The sequence below is a fragment of the Abramis brama genome (genome assembly GCF_963993115.1).
Source record: "Abramis brama genome assembly, chromosome: 3".
NCBI lineage: Eukaryota > Metazoa > Chordata > Actinopteri > Cypriniformes > Leuciscidae > Abramis > Abramis brama.
This window is the reverse complement of record NC_139965.1, coordinates 7,231,090-7,255,057: the sequence shown is the minus strand read 5'-3', so window position 1 is coordinate 7,255,057 and position 23,968 is coordinate 7,231,090. Positions and strand designations below refer to the sequence as shown.

General features: G+C 38.5%; 1 protein-coding gene across 1 annotated transcript in view; it reads right to left on the bottom strand.

Moving 5' to 3' along the window:
* Window positions 1–18,856: 18,856 nt before the first annotated feature.
* The window catches only part of LOC311078901 (uncharacterized protein), a gene marked incomplete at both ends in the record, with an annotated part of 31,111 nt that continues 25,999 nt past the window's right edge, over window positions 18,857–23,968 (bottom strand). The window contains one exon of the mRNA XM_084107952.1: window positions 18,857–20,459. Within this exon, the coding sequence (XP_083964078.1) occupies window positions 18,857–20,459 (1,603 nt within the window). The remainder of the gene's footprint in view (window positions 20,460–23,968) is intronic.

Below are 23,968 nucleotides of genomic sequence, written 5' to 3'. Positions count from 1 at the left end.
CAGAGGTGGTGAAGCAGCTCCTCCAACAGGGCAACCAACGATGCTGTTAGACAACCTGCCCACATAGTACATTCTTCTTTTACCAGTCTTTCAATGTTTAAAAGCAGATTTTAACTGCTAGTGTACATTCTGTTTTTAAGATAAAATAATAGTTATAACAAATAATTAGTGTATTATTTGTATATAACATAGTTTTTTAGATAAGATGTAACTTTTATGTGATTATGATTTTACTTGCATTTATACACACTGCTCAGGTAAAGTAGGATAGATCATCAACAAAAATGGGACAAAATATTTTCTGCATTAAAAAAACAACAATGCACGAATGACTTTGGATATGGTAGCTGGTTTGTTACAGGCTCAAGGTGGTCTTCCAGCTTTAAACAGTCCGATTAAAATCTGCCAAATGTTTAAAACGTTGCTTGAAAATGCATTGACCGAGCACAGGCACAGAAACTTAGAACAAGCTCAGGGCCAGTGAACTGAAGTGTAGTGTAGACTATTTGGTCACAGAAACCACAATCTTAAATTTGCCACATACATTAGTTGCTTCTTATGAACTGGAAGATATGCAAATGAAATGAGTGTTGCATAACCTAAATAATTCTTTGTCACTTGTAACCGCACATCAGGTGCCGCCCGTCTCCTTTGGAGCTCTATTTAAGCAGCAGCCCAATCAAACACATCTCAGTTTCATGACTTGTACCAGGCGAGCTATTCTTGAGTTCTTCAGGCTAAAGTCATTCATGTGAGTATATTTCAGTGAGCATTTAAGATGAAATTCATGTAGCCAATGGCTTGAAACTTTGTCGGAGGTTAATACAGGGCTAGTAATAAACTGTGAAACGTATGTGTGAAAAAAAAATAAAAAATTCTGTTAATCATGGAATAAGAATTTAAAAAAGTCTTTGAGTAAAAAATACAATTTTAGAATTCATGCACAAGAGACATCAACATACCTGATTTAGACATCTGGTGTTAATTCTGATATTAATCTGATATTTACTTTTCAGATCTAATTTCTTCAAAGATGGCATTGATTCTGTCTACAGTCGGTGGAAGCGGAGGTGGTCCGTTTTCATTTACTGGTCAACTCAATGGTGCCAGATTGGAGAAGATCTGGGTGTGGGTGGGAGAATGGCAGGTGAAGGCTGTCAGGGTCTGGCTTACAGATGGGAGAAATGAAACCTTTGGAAAGCCAGCTGGATCGAATCAAGAGTACACGTTCAAGCCTGATGAGCGTTTCACCACGCTTACTCTGTGGGGAAACGGAGAAGGAACACGTCTTGGAGCCATCAAATTCAAGACAGATAAGAAGGGAGAATTCTTTGCAAAGATGACAGGCAGAAGATTAACAGAAGAATATATCATGGATGTCAGCTCTGGAGCTTGTTTGGGAGTTGTTGGAAGATCTGGTTCCGACATCGACTGCATGGGATTCATGTTTCTCAAATAATACCAGATGATGATAATTCAAGATCTGTTCAATCATTTCTAAACAGATTTTACACTGATTTGTTAATATGTTCATTGGCACTTTTAACCTCATCCAAAGTGTTCTGAAATGTAACAGCTGTTTCTCTCATCTGATTAATAAATGTAAAATGTATTCTGCCTTTGTCTCGTTTGCTGGTGATTCTGTAATGATCAAGATAAACTAATGTAGTTGAGATTCATCTAGTTAGTTGCCCAACCAGTTTGAGAGTTTTGGCAGTTTTCCCAATTTTAGCAGTTTAAAGTACAATTAAATGTTTTGTAGGTTTTGCATTATTGTGAACAGAATACATCTCCATCTCTTCAATGGTGTTGTCAATTGTGTGATGTTGAATCATTGGTTTGATTCTATCATGGAAATGTGTGATGATCTTCTCAATAGTCTTGATCATGTTAGATGCTTCACTTGTTCCTCCTGCCATTCCCAATGTGAAAACTGATAAAGTCAGACGCACTAGCCGTACAAAAAATGACCTCTGTAGTTTTCTTCTTTTATTATTATTATGATTATTATGATTATTATTATTATTATTATTATTTTAACAAATATAACAGCAAATACATGTACATCTCAAAACAGAATTAAACAACAATAATATATAAACAGTAGACAAAAAGCCAATAAAAGCAAGTAAAATAAACAGAAAATATAAAATAAAATAAAATAATACTAATAAACTGAGCCAGGGGTAACATATAATTTAAAATAAATTCAAAACCAATTTTATACGGTTTTACCAGCCAAATGGCACATATTCTATTAAGCATTATGCACATTGTAATTGTCATGCTGTACTTTTGCACTATAGCAAACTAACAACACTATAAAACTCCACAATAAAGGCTCCTTTGTTAACATTAGTTAATTCATTGGCTAATAGAGGCTGTGTTCTAGTTTGTATGTCCTTCTCTTGATAACTTCTCTCCGTCTCAGATGTACATCATTGCTAACGTTACACCAGTGTCCTTTACTGGCAGAACCTGCGCTAGTTCAACTCACTCAACTAGAATCATGTGTTTTATGCATCGTTCATGCTTGGGGTGTTGAATACAATAATTTTAAAATGCACTGATAAAAATTATGATAATAATAGCATGATATGTAAAAACAGTCTGCTTAAAGCATATACAAGTATTATATTATCAGTGTTAACTAATTTAGTTCATTAGTGTTAACAAATGAAACCTTGTTGTAAATGATGTACTCATATTGATAATAATCAGTTGATTATAAAGTTAATAAAGTTAAAGTTAAAGCTTTGAACAAGAAACACTTACTGAGACATCTCTTCTGCTCGATTCACTTCACCTGTATCAGACATTAAGCATTTTCACAGATTACACACTTTACACATTCGTCAACAACAAAGTCTGTGTGTGTGTGTTCAGATCTGTCAAACACACTTAGAAAAATCACCATGAGAAAGAGATCAAAATCATCGATCAGTTTTCTTTCCAATTCATTTGTTGTTTTTGAAAAATCCTATTTGTTTATCTTTTTGAATTAAAATGTTTATTTTGAACTAATCAATTATCTAAACAAATTCATTTCAGATTTAGTCAGTTTTAATGAAGTTGCATCATTTCTAAAAACTACACTAGTGACAACCAATAAATAACCAAAATATATAATCATGAAATAATCTTCATATTTTTATGCTCCATTTATTTTCCCAAGAGCTTCATTTCAATATGAATTTACAAGGAACAACAGACTTTTACATCACTATAATGTTGCGAAACTATCAGGTTTATTTTGGGTTCACTTGTCTAGGTGATTCTCTGGAAAGAGTTTTTTTTTCTCTTTCACAGTATGCCAAGTTTCCAGCAAACTCCTTCAGTGTGTCCTGAAATATCCTGGGCCCGGTTCCCCAAAGTGTTCTTATCTCTAAGTAGTTCTTAACCTATTCCTTAACCTCTCTCTTAACCTTATGGCACGATTCCCGAAACGTTCGTTCGCTAAGTATATCTTCTGTAAGTCACACTTTCGTAAGGTTGGTCTGGACCACTCTTAGCTTTACCTTATCACTGTTGCAGGTCTACACGAATATAATTCTGAAGTTTTAATACACCCAGACAGTATTAAATTAGGCTAATTCAAGTGTTTTCATGCAAAGAATAAAATTGTCATTACACTGATTGTTGTTAGATTTTTTATTATATTATTATACAATATTATTAATTTAATTTAAAACGCTCTTTTATAGGCCAGTGAAAGCATAGGCTACTGTCAGTTAAGTCCTATTGTTTCTCATGGGCTCGTCCGGTATTTTAAACATTTACAGGGGTAAGTCGGTGGTTTTAGTGCCGTCCGAATCCATAATATCAGTGTTTTTTCTCACCCAACCCGCGTAAAAATCCCTGGCCAAATTAGTACCTTCTGTTTTTTGACAAACAGGTCGACCTGACTTTCGGCAAACAGCACTTGGGCCAACCTTGGACCGTAATTCCATGCGGTATGTGGGCCAAAATCTCAGCCGAAATTTAGCCAGATCCGGCTCAAAGCCAATTTGCTATCTGGGTCGTGTGGGAATTTAATTGCCGTCTGAATCCACATCTCTGAGTTTACAAGAGATTCAAAATTCACGGTTTAAATCCTTTTTGATCACTGCCGAGCACCGTACGCAAGATGTAAACTTTTATTACTGAAATGCTGGAAAGTATTTCCAAGAACAATATTTCATCGCAGCTCCACCTCAGTGAACAAAAATGGGAAAGAGAATAAGGCACGTACATTTTTGAAAAGGTTATTGTGGCAGCAATATATGATACAATTTTAAAATATGTAGGTTAGGCTATTATAGGCTATTATAGTTTGGATTATTTTTTATAATATCCAATAATCATAATAAATTGCAATTTCAACTATTTCTGAAGTGCTTCATTTATAAAGATCACCGCTTTTTCACATAAACAGCCCCTGCACGAGAGAATAATTGATCCTCGAGCCATCGATATCAGCAGATTCAGCACCATCGCCACGGACAGCACCGGGTAACGTCGCACGTAAGAAGGTATATCTTAAGCAGCTTCCTAAGGTATGGTTCGGGGAACACACTTAGGAACATAAACAACTTTGGAAAGATATATCTTTCGAGCTTTCTTAGCGCGCTAAGAGTGAGCGTTATCGGGAAACCGGGCCCTGGTGGTTTCTCTTATTGAATTGATGAATATCAGTGTGTCTGATCTGGTTTTGTTGTTGTTGCAGATCTTCTTCAGTTCAGCATTTTATTTATAATTTCCATAACTTATTTTCTGAATGCAAAGCATTATAATATTATTAACACTCAAGAATCTGCATTCATTGCATACACATGGTGGTCTAGGTCTAAATCTAAATGTTACGGGAAACACACTGGGAAAAACATGGAGCAGACTTAACATTTTTCAAGCTGGCTAGTGATGTGAAAAAAAAAAATACACACTATAAAATTTTCCCCTTTTCTCAAACACACATAAAATAACACTTAATTTCAACATTTATTCTCTCTAAGTAACAAGCTTCCCAGTTTAGGTTAATGCAACACAAATCATTCATGTAATCCAACACGGATTAATCTTTTAGATATTCTTCCAGAGAATGCACCCAAGTGTCATGCAGATTACATCCAGGAAAAGGATGTCAGTTTCAGATTACGATGATGGCGGGGAATGCAGTTCTGTCTCCCTGTAAAACAAGCTAAATTTGATACAGCAGCCATCTCCACAGATTTGTGACTTCATAACTGAAAATATGCAACCATTCTCATGTTTCCTTCCGCAAGTTTATACAGGGAATTAGTGGAGGTAAAACCCTTATGTGCATAAAAACTTGATAAATCATCGCAAAGCATGAAAGAATCACTGCTTGAAAACCTCAGGGCATCGAAACTGTGCCCTACAGCAGATCGATAGACTTCTCATCATAGATGTTATCTGACCTGTCATTGGACAGAACAGGAACACTGAAGAGGAAATCATTTTTCATTTTCATTTATTCATTTATTTCAGGCAATGGCACAAAAAAAGTACAAGGTAGACAAAATATAGTTAAATCATATAGTGCAAAAACAGAATATACCGTATTTAAATATGACGATCGAATTCTGCCTGAAAGGGAGTGGGAAGAAGAAAACTTATTTAATCCCACCCCAGTTCCCCATTTAGTGATTAATAATTGAGCTTCATTGTTACTTTGCTCACGGATTATTTACAAATGCTATATCATGGTGGCATTACCACAAGTAACAAGTAGTTATTATAACAACAGTTTATACCAACAATGAATAAACAATGCCAACAATGGTAATGGACAATATACCAACGATGGTAAGGAAACACTGAGCACATGTTAACACTGAGACAGGATACAACAGCAATTTAAATTAAAGACCCTCATCTCTGTATTTTAACCAGACCCAATGTTTATATAACAGTTTAAATTGATGAATAGTTTGGCATTGCTTTTGTTGCAAATCCAGTTTATTCCAGAGTTTCACTCCACATACAGACACACAATAATGTTTACGAGTGGTTTGGACTCTCGGTAATGAAAAATATCCAAAACCTCTCAAGTTATGAGCTCGCACTGGAGTTTTAAAAAAACGTTATAAGTTAGGTGGTAATAATTTGTTAAATGCTTTATATAAGACTATTGATGTATTATATTTTACAAGATCATCAAATTCTAGCAACTTTGACTGCGTAATCAAATTATGAGTATGTTCTAGAAAACCAACCTTGTGAATGATCCTCACAGCTCTTTTCTGCAATATAATCAGAGGGTTTATTGTGTTCTGGTAAGTATTTCCCCACACTTCAACACAAAACGTAAGGTATGGTAGTACCAGGGTGCAGTATAAAGTACGGAGTGCATTTTCATCAAAGTATAGTTTTGCTTTATTTATAATTGAGAGGCTTTTGGAGAATTGTGTCTGACATGAGGTTTCCATGACAATTTACTGTCAATTATTACTCCCAAAAATGCATTCTCACTCACAATTTCAATTTGGATACCATCAATACTTATTCTCTGTTCAGACATTTTGTTGCGATTACCGAACATCATTATCTTATTTTTATTTATATTCAAGGATAATTTATTTGTGTCCATCCACTTTTTTATTATATTTAGTTCCCTGTTTACCGTATTTACGAGCTCATTATAATCGTCACTACTATAATATATATTCGTGTCGTCTGCAAATAGTATGAGTTTCAGTACTATGGATGTATTAAAAACAGGCGTTTTTGTGGAAAGGTTTCCTTTGCTGCTCTATAAACCTAGTGAATACTAAGGAGACCATGGTTTCTGTGTGAACTGATTATTTTGTAGACATCTTTTGAAAATGAAACAATTGCGTGAGTTTGAGGAAGATAAAATTAATCAACTTTTTAAATTATTTTTTTAAAAAGAAAGTCAGAGTTGCGTTAATATACTTTTTTGTTTAAAAAAAAAAAAAAAACGTAATTATGAGAAGTGCCCTTTATTTCACTTGAGCCCCTGCCCCTCAAAATGTCTGTGCAGGTCCCTGATTAAAAATATCATTTATATACACATTGAACAGTTTTGGCCCCAATACTGACCCCTGGGGGACACCACAAACAATGCCAAGAGTATCTGATAAATACTGACCCATTTTTACAAACTGTAACCTCCTTGTTAAATAACTTTTTAACCAATCTCCAGCCAGCCCCCTAATTCCACATCTTTCCATCTTTTTTAATAGGATTGAGTGATTAATAGTATCAAAGGCTTTTTTTAGATCAACAAAGATACCAACTGCATACTTTTTTTGCTCCAGTGCATTAGTAACTTCTTCAATAGCTTCAGTTATTGCCATTGAGGTAGTTCTTTTGGACCTAAACCCATACTGACCATCATTAATTACATGATGTTTCTCGAGAAACTTTTCAAGTCGAGAATTGAAGAGTTTCTCTAAAATTTTTGAGAACTGAGGCAAAAGAGAGATTGGTCTGTAATTAGTAAAAGCGTGTTTGCTATCCTTTTTGAAAAGTGGAATTAAGCCCTATTCGGACGGGACTAGTTTCACAGGGGGACGTTAGAGAAATTTCTGTTTCACAGACGTACTTTGAGATTTTAATCCTGTCTGAATCTACCATGTCTGTCTTTTTCTCACACGACCTCTGTAAAAATTCCAGAGCAAATTACCTACTGTTTTTCGTCAAACTCGGCGGTCCTCAGAGAAATCTAATCCCGTCCGAATGCGAATGTCTGTGTTTGCCGAAAATGTTTTTTTCCAAAACGCTTTTTCTTCTGTGTTTTGGTCAACGTGAACTACCATACAATCTCTCGCTATCACGCCGGGTATTGAAGTTCCTGCTTTTTGCGCACCGATAATGGATGCAGATGTGTTCGGTACAAGGCGAAAAATAAGAAAATGAAATCAACAGAAGAGCCAAATCATGTAAACTGTTAAGACTGGCTACTGTAATATCAGTTTAAGGTAAGATTATTTTCATTTCTGTACTTAATTACATAACGTGTAAATTATGTAAGATAAAACTTTTTTATTCCAGTGGGTTTATTATAAGAATCCAGTTCTATAAAATCATGATAAATGTATGTTTAGTTTTTTATACTACAATTTTTATAAAATGTTTACAAAACACTAAATACGTTAGGACGTTTTACTCTATATTTCAAAGTGCTTAATTTTAATTCATATGATTAATTTCAAATGACCATACGCAATCCACGCATTCTGAACACGTGATCTTCTGCAATGCCCACATGTAAAACACAGACACTCCTACCTCGGTGATAAACACGGAGATGTTAGTCCCGTCCGAATCCGTACATGAAATCACAGATGTAGGTTGATAAGAATTGTAACTCAAACGTCGTTTGGAAAACTAGTCCCGTCCGAATAGGGCTTTACTTTAGCGATTTTCATTTTACTTGGAAAGCAGCCAGTCTGGAATGACAAATTACAAATATAAGTTAAAGGTTTTACAATATTCAGTATAACTTTTTTAATCAATGTCATGCTGATATCATGACAGTCAGTGGAGGACTTACTTTTACATTTCCACACAATGTTTGTCACTTCCTGCTCATTTGTAGCTGAGAGGAAGAATGATGAAGAATTCCGTTCAATAGTTGATTTTGCAACGCGGCCAACTTAGGGCCAACATTTACAAAAAAATTGTTGAACTTATTTACTACATTACTCATATTATAATCTTCACCATTTTCATCAATAAAGTAATCAGGATATGTCAACTTTGAGGATCCTTGTTTGATTAGGCTATTTAAGACATCCCAAGTTCCTTTTATATTGTTTAAAAGGAACCAGCCTTAGAGTCAGAGGATGTCACGCCTGTGATTTAAATGTCTGGATCATTTTAAAGTTGTATGTGAAGGAAAAACTTTGTATATTCGCTTTATGTATTTTTAACCACTGTTGTTTGACATGTTCAAATGATCAGGCTTAAAAAGTTTTAGAACCGGACTTTACCCTTTTTTCTGATATCTTTAAAATAACTAAAATACATTCTCTAAGTTGGTTTAAGAACACTGACTTTTTTTTTTTTTTTTTTTTTTGCTTTTAACGTTTTTAAATAATGTATGTGAAGGGAAAAACTCTTTTACTTGTTTTTACATTTTTTTCTGTTAACGACCTAAAATGCATGAATAGTACTAAACCTTTGTATTTTAACGGTCAGCATAATTTTAAGTTGTGTGTGAAAGTGGTACATGCCTGTGAAAAACTGTTTACCACATACATTTCACGTTTTTAAAGTTTAAAACACATAGTTTCAATATTTTTCTTTGTCCAAAAAAACACATTCTGAAACAATGGTTCATATTCCTCCATTGGTAGAGGTGAATTATGCTATCGAAGAATGAATAAATCAGTAATTTAGTGAATATTTGTTAACTTAACTAACATTTCAAAAATTAACTAATGACATGTTTTAATGCACACGGGTGTTTGAAATGTTACCATTTTTTCTGATGTCTTCACAAACTGTACATGTATATGTACATAGCTACTCTAACTTGTTTTACACTTCTTCTGATAACGTTTTAAACACTAGCCTATGCCTTTTGTATTTTAACTGTAGGCCTATACATCATTTTAAAAAGTTTTAAATGTGATTTTGAACTCTCCAAAAGAATGTGAAAAACAAAACTTTCTTTAATAAAAAACAACAGCCTGATCTTACTGCTGTTTAAAGCACATTGTTGTGTGTGTGTGTTGGGAACTAGCTGTGGTAGAGGAGATGTGCTTAAAAGTCTTTGGTCTAAACAATTAAATATAACTTCGTCTGTGACGTACAGGCAAAGCAAAGCATAACACGTTTATTTATATAGTACATTTCATATGGGTATTCAAAGTGCTTCACATAGAATGGTATACAAATAATCACAAAATAAATCCAAGGGGATTTAAAACATGTATACAAGGAAATAAAAAGAGATAAATGATACAGTTATAAATTGCATAGAGTAAAATGAATTAAAGTAGTAAAAAAGCTGATACATAGAATCAACTTTCTCATTTGACAAAAACACAGGGTGTATCTCATCTTATTTTGCATATAGTTTCACTCCATGGGGTAGCGATCTACCTTAAATTTAAATCAGCCTATCAGCTTTTAGGGGTGTGTTTGGTGGGTGTGGCCTGCGCACAGCATGGGACAGCTGTTGTATATGTCATTTAAGACTGGATTTTGAAGTGAACAGACGCTTTTTCTCGAAGCTGCAGCGTGGGAATGTGTTCACCTAAAATCCTCTTAGCTGGTGTGGAGGGGACAGGGGTGGAGCCAGTGTCCTGTGCAGACCTTACAGCTGTCATTCCTGACACACATCTGGAGTGTATGGACGCTCTTCACTCTGCTCCAGGAGATTACACAACGAACTCACACTTCTTTAAACTTTGAGCCGGATAGTAATAATAAGAGTTTTTGTTCACCTTTAACAACGGATATGTAAAAATGTAAGGCTTTTTTAACAATGTTTTTTTAAACTAGTTTGTGTTTTATGTAAAATGTAACAGTTTCACAAATACTGTGTGAATGACTGCATTTACTTTTCTGTAAATTGTTGATTTTTTAACATCTTAAAATGTTAGAAAACAGGACTGCACTTGCCTGATGTAATTTTAACACAAACACATTTTTGATAACTTTTAGAAAATGCATTTTAAACTTTTTTCATTGTTGTTTTAGCGTTCTTAACTTTTATACATTGTTTTAAAAAGTAATTTTGAATACATAAAATGTGTAAAAGTACGACTCTCTTCTTTAATAAAAAACACTGATGTTACCTGGGGGAGGTAGTGTCTTGTGTGTATTTAACTGGCGATCTTTGGTCTCGTGAATCTATAATTTGTTCCCTGGTAAATCATTTTGGCTGAGGGCAAAGTGAAGTTTCATAACTTTATATATTTAGGCTACTTAACTTTAACGTTGTAGCTTATAGAGCATTGACTAATGTTTGACTGAATCGTTGCTTTGTTGCTTGTTTCTTATTATGTTGCTTCTTATACTGTAAAGACCACCCATTGGCCCAACGAAGGAATTCAACAGTGTGGGCGAAGGAATAATGTGTGTACAGTGAGGAAAATAAGTATTTGAACACCCTGCTATTTTGCAAGTTCTCCCACTTAGAAATCATGGAGGGGTCTGAAATTGTCATCGTAGGTGCATGTCCACTGTGAGAGACATAATCTAAAAAAAAAAAATCCAGAAATCACAATATATGATTTTTTAACTATTTATTTGTATGATACAGCTGCAAATAAGTATTTGAACACCTGAGAAAATCAATGTTAATATTTGGTACAGTAGCCTTTGTTTGCAATTACAGAGGTCAAACGTTTCCTGTAGTTTTTCACCAGGTTTGCACACACTGCAGGAGGGATTTTGGCCCACTCCTCCACACAGATCTTCTCTAGATCAGTCAGGTTTCTGGGCTGTCGCTGAGAAACACGGAGTTTGAGCTCCCTCCAAAGATTCTCTATTGGGTTTAGGTCTGGAGACTGGCTAGGCCACGCCAGAACCTTGATATGCTTCTTACAGAGCCACTCCTTGGTTATCCTGGCTGTGTGCTTCGGGTCATTGTCATGTTGGAAGACCCAGCCTCGACCCATCTTCAATGCTCTAACTGAGGGAAGGAGGTTGTTCCCCAAAATCTCGCAATACATGGCCCGGTCATCCTCTCCTTAATACAGTGCAGTCGCCCTGTCCCATGTGCAGAAAAACACCCCCAAAGCATGATGCTACCACCCCCATGCTTCACAGTAGGGATGGTGTTCTCGGGATGGTACTCGTCATTCTTCTTCCTCCAAACAAGTTTAGTGGAATTATGACCAAAAAGTTCTATTTTGGTCTCATCTGACCACATGACTTTCTCCCATGACTCCTCTGGATCATCCAGACAGGCCTTGACATGTGCTGGTTTAAGCAGGGGAACCTTCCGTGCCATGCATGATTTCAAACCATGACGTCTTAGTGTATTACCAACAGTAACCTTGGAAACGGTGGTCCCAGCTCTTTTCAGGTCATTGACCAGCTCCTCCCGTGTAGTTCTGGGCTGATTTCTCACCTTTCTTAGGATCATTGAGACCCCACGAGGTGAGATCTTGCATGGAGCCCCAGTCCGAGGGAGATTGACAGTCATGTTTAGCTTCATCCATTTTCTAATGATTGCTCCAACAGTGGACCTTTTTTCACCAAGCTGCTTGGCAATTTCCCCGTAGACCTTTCCAGCCTTGTGGAGGTGTACAATTTTGTCTCTAGTGTCTTTGGACAGCTCTTTGGTCTTGGCCATGTTAGTAGTTGGATTCTTACTGATTGTATGGGGTGGACAGGTGTCTTTATGCAGCTAACGACCTCAAACAGGTGCATCTAATTTAGGATAATAAATGGAGTGGAGGTGGACATTTTAAAGGCAGACTAACAGGTCTTTGAGGGTCAGAATTCTAGCTGATAGACAGGTGTTCAAATACTTATTTGCAGCTGTATCATACAAATAAATAGTTAAAAAATCATATATTGTGATTTCTGGATTTTTTTTTTTTAGATTATGTCTTTCACAGTGGACATGCACCTACGATGACAATTTCAGACCCCTCCATGATTTCTAAGCGGGAGAACTTGCAAAATAGCAGGGTGTTCAAATACTTATTTTCTTCACTGTATGTCTTTTCAGCGCTCCAGAAAAGTTCACTTTATTTATTAGAATTTAATTTTCAATATTACTTTAGCTCTACGCTCAATTTAACTCCAATTTCAAATGATAATCAAATTTAGATTGTGTTTCTTATTAGAAATAATCATAAATATTGATTATGAATTAATTGAGATCTTTGATTATTCTGAGTATCCCATACTTTCAGTTATTAATTCACTAAGGGACCCGATGCCGCACAGAGTCACACGCCCGGGTTTACGTGGATCTCACGGACACAGCCTCACCAGTCTGATCTTGGTCAGAGGGTGCAGGGTTTGCTAATACCTCTTAAGTCGGTTGCCTACTGCTCACGCATACAAAAAAGTGTAGTTTATTTAGCCACTTCCATACAACTTGCCAAGTCAGTGATAGACAGAAATCTAAAGGTCTTCAGATGACGTGCCTGCTGCTCCGTTCATATGTGCCTTTAGTTTGACCTATCCTGGACACAGAGCTGCGGTAGCACCAGCCTCCTCATAGTCTACTAAAATAATGAGTTCAGAAAACGTCAGAATAAATCAAGATGTAACATTTATTTGTCAGGTAAAAATATATCATGCCAATTACAGAAGTAAATCATTAAAAGCCAATTCAGAAATAATAAATACATGACATCACTTGCTCAAATATGACTCCAAGCGTAAGAAATGCATTCCTGACAGAGACACACAGTGGTGTGTGAGTGTGGAAGACACTGGGGGGGGGGGGGGGTAGCACCTGGTTTCGGGGGAGAGGGGAGATATCTTGAAGAGACATCACCCAAAGAGGAGAACATATTCTCCTGAGTTCTCAATCTTTCTCATTAAACCAATGACTGCAATGAAATTAAGAAAATTTTACCAATCGCACTGAGACATTTAAAATGACACCAAACATGAAAAAAATGGGATGTGTGTGAGATTCAGGTCTTGTGCTTCAGATCTTAAAGTGACAGCAGCCTAATAAACCTGCTGCTGTCTGTCATTCATTTTAACCAAAGAACAAAAGACAAAGAGAAAATCAATCTGCTCTCCAGTGAACTTCTGTAGATTAATTAATCTATATTTAATTTATAATTGATGCAGTGAAGACTGTGAAGTGATAACTTTATTCAATTTCTATTTCCTACCTGTTAGAACAAATATTTATAATATATTGTCTTCATATTGTTTCTACATTAATTTGGAAATAAGATGTGAAATTATTACAATATAAAAATATATTAAAAACTTTAATATTTGGTGCTATTAATCACATAAAAATGTGTGATTAATTAGTTGTTTTTTTAATCGATTTACAGCACTAATTAATACATAACCAAAGTGTACAGCTAGTTCCTAGTTAGAAACACAGTTTAAATCTAAAGGGGACCTATTATGCCCTTTTTACAAGATGCAATATAAGTCTCATGTGTCCCCACAATGTGTCTGTAAAGTTTTAGCTCAAAATACCCCACAGATAATTTATTATAGCTTGTTGCAAATATCATTTTTTGAGTGGAAGTAAAAACATGCTGTTTTCATGTATGTATCTTTAAATGCAAATGAGCTGCTGCTCCCCGCCCCCTTTCCAGAAGAGGGCGGAGCCTTTACAGCTCATGCCTTAGATACTCTGCCAACAATGAACATCTGTTTGGTTTTGATCATCATCTCTATCGCTCATGTGACATTGCAGTTCTTAGTCATCAGGAAAGTTTATTATTTGCATGCGTTTTAAAGCCATAACAGTTTAAACTTCTGATATATGGTTTTCTGAGCACATCCACAGCATGCACACAGAACGATATTTTGTTAAATTAGCCAAACTAATTTCTCTTTAGTTTTGGAGCTCCCACCCTCATTTGCAGATCTCCAGGCTGACGCTATACCATTCTCCATCCACCTGAAACTGCTTCATTCATAATGATGAGGACTCCCCCTTCTGGTCAAGTGACCAGATCTGATCCACAATGGAACACAAGATGTTTGCTTTTGGCATAAACTTTTATCCATAAGAGACTCATAGTAAATTCAAGATATATATTATATTATTACAATGAATTACATTTAATTAAAGAAAAACTAAACATTATAGCCTGGTTAAAACCAGACCATTCCAGTTATGGTCTGGCAAAGCTTCATTAATAACTAATTTCCAAAGGGGCGTCACCAACGGACGTCGCTCAAATGCCTCTGGGCGCAATTGGATAGACCTAAAACCAATCAGAGCGATCGTCATTGTGTAAAGCCATATGCTGCGTCCCAATTTGCCTTACGCCATAAAAGTATGTAACGTTACTCTTTTTGTGAAGAAAATGTATTTACTTTTGAATGTGTAGCAAAAAAGGCGGCAAGCTTTGGGACATACGACTTCGTCATCTTTATCGGACGGATCTGTCGCGTGCGTCCTGTCACGTAAACTGCCCTGTCAATCATCTTGTCACAGTTAAAATCCTCTATTAAATCTAATTTAATTTCCTACCGTTTTGGAGAGAAATGTAGTAGCACGTTCATCTGCCAGTGGGTCTTTCATGGAGACTGTCCTCATGTGTTTGCAATTTGAATAATAATAATGCATTTAAAAGTTGTTGTGCTTCACCAACGGAGTGGACGTCGCTCAAATGCCTCTGGGAGCAATTGGACAGACCTAAAACCAATCAGAGCGATCGTCATTGTGTAAAGCCCGCCTCAAAGTTTCTGATTGGAGCTGCGATTTCGACGGCATAGAAGTGGACTTGAATGAGCTCTTTGCCAGACTACTTGCAGAGCAAATCTAAATTTGCCGGAAGTTGTCTGGGTTTTCCCAGGCTAGTAAATTACACATAAGAGTTAGAATGTGAAGTGTCAGCTCTGGTGTCTTCAGAAAATAATGTAATTACACTATGGACACAATATAGCTACAGATATAGCTACAGATATAGCTACAGTAAGACATGTTATAACGCCTGCATCTGAGTTTCAGTGTTCAGGGTTGCCACAAAAAAAAACATTCATGCACACAAATTCTTCTGTTTGTGCTTTCGTTGGATGTAAAATCCCATTACATAACACACATTACTTGTAAAGGACAAATCATTGAGACTGAGAATTAATTGGTAAGAAAAATGGTAAAAAAAAAAAGCCTACGCCTCTCCTTTACAGATGTGAAATCGATTTTTGCATTATAGGCCATTTTATAGCCTATAGATTGGACAAAGTAATTTACATGTGTGGAACCAAATTATGTGTAGTAAATAATTAAATTTTAGAGCTGTGCAACTATGCTACCAGGTTTTATTAGTATTATTGTTGCTTAGATTTCCAAATACCTGCAGTGACTCTGCAACAAGGAAAAGTTATACACCTGCTTAAAACCTAAACGGAACGTTGGCCTGGATGTCAGCTTCCGCTAGAAGCTGGAACTTTATGTAAAATAGAGACATCTGAAGATGTTTTACCCTACTTCTGAAATCTTTTTTAAAGCACAAATTTAAAAGACGGGAAGGTGGAACAGGTTCAGAAGTACGGAATTCCTTTGGGGAAATATCAGGCTTTAACGCTGGGCGGCGATGAGGGCTCTGAGCTGGGCGGCGATGAGGGCTCTGAGCTGTGAGGAGGGCGTTGAGCTGGACAGGACCAGCTGTGAGGAGGGCGTTGAGCTGGACAGGACCAGCTGGGAGGAGGGCGTTGAGCTGGACAGGACCAGCTGGGAGGAGGGCGTTGAGCTGGACAGGACCAGCTGGGAGGAGGGCGTTGAGCTGGACAGGACCAGCTGGGAGGAGGGCGTTGAGCTGGACAGGACCAGCTGGGAGGAGGGCGTTGAGCTGGACAGGACCAGCTGTGAGGAGGGCGTTGAGCTGGACAGGACCAGCTGTGTGGAGGGCGTTGAGCTGAACAGGACCAGCTGGGAGGAGTGCGTTGAGCTGGACAGGACCAACGGTGAAAGCTCTGTGCAGGGCAGGACCAGCAATGAAGGCTTTGTGCTGGGCAGGACCAGTGGTGTAGGCTTTGGGCTGGGCGGGACCAGCGGCGAAGAGGGCTCTGTGCTGGACGGGACCAGCGGCGAAGAGGGCTCTGTGCTGGACGGGACCAGCGGCGAAGAGGGCTCTGTGCTGGACGGGACCAGCGGCGAAGAGGGCTCTGTGCTGGACGGGACCAGCGAGGAAGAGGGCTTAGAAGACTTTGGCTCTGGCTCGGGGAGAACGACACTCACAGACTCTAGCGGGCAGGCGACTGGCTCTGGCTTTGGTGGGCAGGCGACTGGCTCGGGCTCTGGCTCTGGCGGGCAGGCGACTGGCTCGGGCTCTGGCGGCAGGCGACTGGCTCGGGCGGGCAGGCGACTGGCTCGGGCTCTGGCGGGCAGGCAGGATGAGCGGGATCTGGATCAGCTGGGCCGATGAGAGGAGGGAGATCGGAGAAATCATCATCCCAGGAGATAGGCTCGGCTGAACTGGCGTGAAGAGTGGGCTGGATGTGAGGACCAGGATGGACATGAAGATCGGGATGGACAATGGGGTCAGGCTGGACGAGTGGATCGTCCACGACTCCCACAGTAAAAGAAGAGCCACACACCCACAGAGTGCGGTCGATGAACTCCGTAAAGGGGAGATGAAAATCACCCCACAAGAGCATCTGTTCTAAAGGATTGCTCAATCCACTCCAAAACGTCATCTTTAGGATATGTGGATCTTTACTCACATCTTGAAAGTTGTCAAGGTATATTTGTACATATTCCTCCAAAGACAAACTCCCTTGCTCCATGTTTAGTTGGGTCTGGTCTTCTGTCAGGGTTCACAGAGGATGCAGACAAGATGGTACAATTAACTCTTTTATTTGCAGAATGAGCGGAGATGCAGATAGAAGGTGAGTAACAGCAACATAGAATAACAGAGAATGCTTAGCTGGTTGGTAATGTCTTTCTTTCTCTCTCTCATAGGTGATTGCGGGTCGAAGGCTGAAGAGGATGGCAGGCAGGCTGAACGGAGAGGATGCGATGCAGGTAGGGATTCCAGGTAAGTGATCAGGGAGTCTGTGAGTCATGAAATGACAGGTATAGACAAGACCAGACAAAGAGTGAGTGACTAAGTGCTGCATATAAAGGTGAGCTGGTGATGGAATCCAGGTGATGGTGATTACTAATTAGAGGAGAGAGGAGAGTGAGTGCAGGTGTGCGCCAAGGAGGATTCTGGGGAGTGTAGTGCAGAGACAGAGGAGGAAGACAGACGGTGGATGTGACACATATGAGAACATACTTATATTTTAGCATTCCTTCTTCCTGTCGAGGCAACAGATGAAGAGACAAAAATAGTGTGTGCACACCCCACACATTTCAATGGACAGATTAAATTTGTCATTAAGGAAAACACATACAGTTGTATAATATAAAACATTCAAATAGGCCTATACATGTGTGTGTGTGTGTGTGTGTGTGTGTCTTTTTTTACACCCGTTTACTAATTATTTGTTAGTAACCTGAACATAATGAGGTCTTCTAGCTTGGTCAAGAAAACACAAAAGTTATGAATGTCATATATGTTTGTATTTATTTTAGTTATTTTATTTAACAAGAGTTTTGATCTTAATGGAAATAACATGATAAAGGCAAAAAAAATCAAAATAAATAATGAAAGACTCCTGTAAATGATGGAGATAAAATATAGAAGAGTTCAACGAGGATTAACACGAGTAAAAGCATCAATAATCATGGATGCAATATTTTCTGTTAAAACCACCATCAAGTACCCCAAAATATTACAGATATTCATTTATCATTATAGAACTTACAGATTGGCTTGCCTTTTATGTTTACATTTATTCATTTAGCAGACGCTTTTATCCAAAGCGACTTACAAATGAGAACAATATAGAAGCAGTTAAACTAACAGTAGGACAGCAATATGCAAGTGCTATGACCCTTCCCAGTTTAATCCAACGCAGTGCAAAAAAAAAAAAAAAAAAAAAAAAGATAAACAAATAGAATAGAAGAGAAAGTGTTAGTATTACTGGATCAAGTGCTGCCGAAAAAGATTCAGCCATTTCTTGAAAGTGGCTATGGACTCAGCAGCTCTGGTTGAGTTAGGCACATCATTCCACCAGCGGGGAACAGTCCAAGTAAAGGTCAGAGAAAGAGATTTTAAATACTAAAACAGCTTGATACTATGAATAAATTAAGTTTCTTATTATTTGCAGATTTACAAAAAGTAATTTTTATTGATTCATCTCTTGTCTTCTCTGCATTTGTTCACTGCCCACCAAAGACATGTTCCAGTTTAAGTTTAGCCATACCGGCTTTCAGATAACTCAGAGCGTCTTTAGTCGCTTCTTCAGCTTCAGCGGTTCTCCTCATTTCCTCCAGCTCTCGGACCCAGTCTTTTTTCCCAGCCTCCCTTACTCTGGGGATGAAGAAGTCCAGATGCTGAAGAGTGAAGGCCGAGTCTGGCTTTAATGCGATCTGAGACAGATGCTTGATGTTCTTGTAAGCATTGAACAGCAGAATTGACTTTTGGTCCTCAATCTCCTTCAGATCTTTGTCAAGATGATCCATTATAACCGAAAACCTCTTAGTTTGTTCTTGAACTTTTTCATATTTCTTATTAAATTCGTCAAATTCCATCACAATGCTTGAGGTGTTGACAATGTATTTCTTGTCTTCTTTGATGTGTTTGCTGTGGTGACACTTCCCTGTGCACACGGTACAGTAGCCGTTTTTCATGACTTCACATTTGCTGGGATCAGAAACCCACCAGCAGTCAAACTCATGGCAGTTTTCCTCACAGACGGTGCAGGTCGTCGCCTTCCTGTGCTTCCATGAAGCGCTTTCAATGGGAACTTTCATTTTGACAGTCTTTTTTACTTTAATGTTGAAGTTTGTACGCCTGTCAATCTTTTCCTTGTTTTGTCTTATTACCTCCTGGATCTGAATTTTTTCAGATTTCTTTAATTCTTTCTCTTGAATTTGCAGCTGTAAGTTGCAGATAAATGCTTCAAATTGAATGCGCTCTATCAGGACATTTGAAGTCAACTCTAAACTTTTTCTATTATTTTCATCCAATGACTGAAGAAATTTATTTGTATCTTCCATGCTGTCTTCCCAGGCGTCTCTTTGAGCACGAACTTGACGCTCTCCAGTGTGACGGGCTTCAGCTTGCCGGTTGTTGAATAAGAAATAAACAGGTTGGCCGCTGTGGTCTCGTCTGCAGGGGATTCTAGCTTTATCAATGGCGCTGAGGACGTTTTGGGGTGGCAGACCATCAGAGTGTGTGATTAGAAACACAATATTGTTCACAATGTCTTTTCCAAACAAAGACAGAACTGAACTGATGATGTAATGCTGTCTGTCCGAGAGGCGATTCTTAGACGCTTGTGTCACAAAACACACAGCGTCAATATGACGAACCCCATCATTGCTCTGAAACAACATGGATAAATTCTCAGCAACTTCCAGATCTTTTTCCAGTCCTCTAGTGTCTCCGTATCCTGGAGTATCAATGATGGTGAGAGATATGTGACCCTTTACACGAAAGACCTCATACATGGTGATTTCAGATGTTTGTGATTCTGATTGGTCTCTGGCTTCTTCTTCTGTGATTTCATACCATATTTCTTCCTCAAACTTCACATCTAGTAAGTAGTTGACCATGGTGTTGATGAGAGACGTCTTGCCAGCGCCGGTTTCTCCCACCAGCAGAACAATTTTGTTTCGTTTACTTGTATCTTTGTTCCCATAAGTCCATTTTCTGACTTTTCCATTATCATCAAGCACTTTTCTCTCTGTATGCAGACGGTATCGTTTTGGAGGACCTCCATGAATAAGAGTTGGTCTGCGTGGTGGAAGTCTTGGCTTTCTGTAAAACAAGGAGGTAAATGCTTCTCATTTATGTTGCAAAAAAAAAAAAAAAAAAAAAAAAATTACACAGATATATTAGCAGGGACGTGCACAGGGGGTTGCTCAGGTTGCCCGGGCAACTGCCCATATGCCCTTCTCGACTCACGTTGCCCTTCCAAGGGGTGCCCTTTTTCAGGTCAGAGCAACTGCCCCTCAAAATTCCTGTGCACGTCCCTGTATATTAGTAGCAATAGTAATAGCAATAATAGTAATAGCAAGTAGCAGCAATAAATATAAATATATATTGTGTTACATATGTTTTCAATATGAACATATTAATGTAACAACAATAGTTTAGGAATATTTTGGACAAGCTGCTCCTCATACAACCTCGGTTCCCTGAGATAGACAGGATTGAGACATTGCGTTGAGTTACCAACCAGCCAGAACTCTGCGCTCCTCTGAACACACATCTCTGGTCATTCCCAAGTTCAAATATAAAAAGTTTGGAGGCCGGTCATTTGCCGCCCAGGGCCCAAAGCTGTGGAACGCACTTCAAGCACACCTACAAAGCATCACTGTGTTGAGTGTTTTTAAATCACAGTTGAAAACACATCTATTCAGACAAGCTTTTAATACGCAGCCTCCGACTCGATTGCTATTTTTATGTACAATTATGTTTTTATATATTGTTGTCTATTGATGTTTTTACTGGAAAGCGCCTTGTGCACCTTCTGGCTGTTGTAAGGCGCTCTACAAATAAAATTTGATTGATTGATTGATTGATTGATTGATTGATTGATTGATTGATTGATCGTCTCATGTGATGCGAACAGGTCGACCTCGGCTCGACTGAAGTTCTCCCATAGGAGCTCCACCACCTCAGGGTGGAGTCTCCATTTCCCGGGCCTCGGCCCCTGCCTCGACAAGTTTATTTATCAACAGATTTAAATTCCCCGGGATGTAGATTGCCTTCAGAGAGAGCAACCTCCCTTGGGCCTGCAGGTGGATCTGGTGAGCCAGCTTCTATAAGGAGCACGATCGCAGACCCCCCTGATGGTTTATATATGAGACCACTGATGTATTGTTGGAATGAACAAGCACATGATGGCCCCTCAGGTCTGGGAGGAAGTGTTTCAGAGCATGGAACACAGCCAACATTTCTAGACAATTTATATGCCACGAGAGATGATGGTCACGCCCCAGACCTTGGGCTGTGCGAACATTTATGATCGGCCCCCAACCCGTGAGACATGCTACATCCGTCATTAGCGTGACACGGCAAGGAGCTCCCAACATGGGAGCTTGGGACAGGAACCAAGGTTCTTTCCGCATAACTAAGGCACGAAGGCATCGCCACGTGACCTTCATCATGCGGAGCGCGTTTCCCCTCGGGGAGAACTCCTTGGTCCTGAGCCACCACTGCAACAATCTCATGTACAACAGGCCGCAAGTTATAACGTTGGACACTGCTGCCATCAGACCTAACAGTTTTTGAAACTGCTTTATAGTAAGCGACTAGCCTAGCTTTACTTGTTTCATGGCTGAGAGAATCGAAGCAATAAGAGCAGGAGACAGGCGTGTCTGCATCGTCAAATCCCATTTCACGCCCATAAAAGTGGTCCTCTGTATTAGAGACAGCACACCCTTCTTGGCATTCAACCCCAACTTTCTTATATGAGTGAGAATGACATCTTGATGTCTAACTGCCTGATGCTCTTATTGAGCTACAATCAACCAATTGTCGATATAATTCAATATACGGATGCCCTGGAGTCGCAGCGGAGCCAGAGCTGCATCCACACACTGCGTGAAATTGCGAGATGATAAAGCTAGGCCGAAAGGAAGAACACAATATTGGTACGCTTCACCACCAAAAGCAAACCTCAGGAACTTCCTGTGTTGTGGAAGGATGGATATGTGGAAGTATGCGTCCTTTAGATCTAACCTGACAAACCAATCCTCGGACCTGATTTGTGACACGACTTGCTTGAGTGTAAGTATCTTAATTTTTTAGTTGAGCTTCCCTACAGTCAAGTCAAGTCATCTTCATTTATATAGCGCTTTTAACAATGTAGATTGTTCCAAAGCAGCTTTACAATGATAATAGGAAATTAAAGTAAAGTGTTTTGGCTTTATAGCAGCTCTAGAATAAAGTTATTGTCCAGCTAAAGTTAGTTTGATTGATTCACTTCCGTCACAACGATCATTAGTTATTAACTTAGGGGCCGCTAACACGACACCGTTTTAACAGAAAACTCTTAAGTTATCTCTGCGCAAACTTCAAAAACGCGAACCAGTGAGAACGCAGATGGCGTGCACATGCGTATTACGAGTTCAGTCTAAAGGTATGTGCGTTTGAATATATGTGCGCAGGCGTGTAGTCCTTCCCTTCCCAAAATCAACCCTCAACATACTACTTGTCTGGCCTTAAAGTTAATAATACAGAATTTTTATCGCTTCCACGTAGCCACGCGAACCAGAATTAACCAGAATTGACCTAATCTATGCAGCCTAACATTGAATTATAAAAGTCTATAATGTGTTATGTGAATGCTAGGTAAAAGAAATGTGCTTTTAATCTGGCTTTGAACTGACAGAGTGTGTCTGCTTCCCGGACAATGTTAGGAAAACTGTTCCAGAGTTTTGGTGCTAAATAGGAAAAGGATCTACCGCCAGCAGTCGACTTTGATATTCTAGGTATTATATTCTAGGTACAGAGCAGATCTAAAATTTGCGCAGATCTAAAATTTGTCCTTATCATAAACATGGATTTTAGAAAGGGCATAGTATTTTATGCAGCTATAAAGCCAGAAAGATATTTAATTTTTATTTCTCAAAATTAAACAAAACCACAAACATGGATTTTAGAAAGGATACGAAGCATTCTGCACGTGCCCTTAACATAAACATGGATTTTAGAAACTGCATAGTATTTTATGCAGCTAAAAGGCCAGACAGATATTTCATTTAATTTCTCAAAATTAAATGCAGCCAATAACCATCAGACAAGTATTTCATAGTCTGAATTACAGGCTGAATATTCATATTTGAATACAAAAAGAATCATAGCTTGCAAACACACATTTTAGTTGTGATAATAGGAAAAAGAGAGAAAGGGGAAACTCCCTGAGGTCAGTTTCCTCCGCATTTTAAATACACTGCGGATCCATCATTTTTTGTTTATTTGTTTATTTATTTGTATCCCCATTAGCTATGCCCAAGAAGTCTTCCTAGTCTTCCTGGGGTCCACACAACACATAAAAACAGACATTATTAATTATCACATACACAAAAGACATTAAAGGACAAGTTCGGTATTTTACACTTAAAGCCCTGTTTTCAGATCGTTTCTGATGAAATAGAACGGTTAAGATTGAAATTTGGACACATGCTGCTGGCCCGAGAATTTTCGGTTTCTGTGGTAGCACCCCCCCAATCCTTCCTAAAACGCATTAAACTTTCGTTTACAAAGACGTGAAACTCACCGAGTGGTCAGGGGTGTTCACTGATATGCTGTGAGGTACG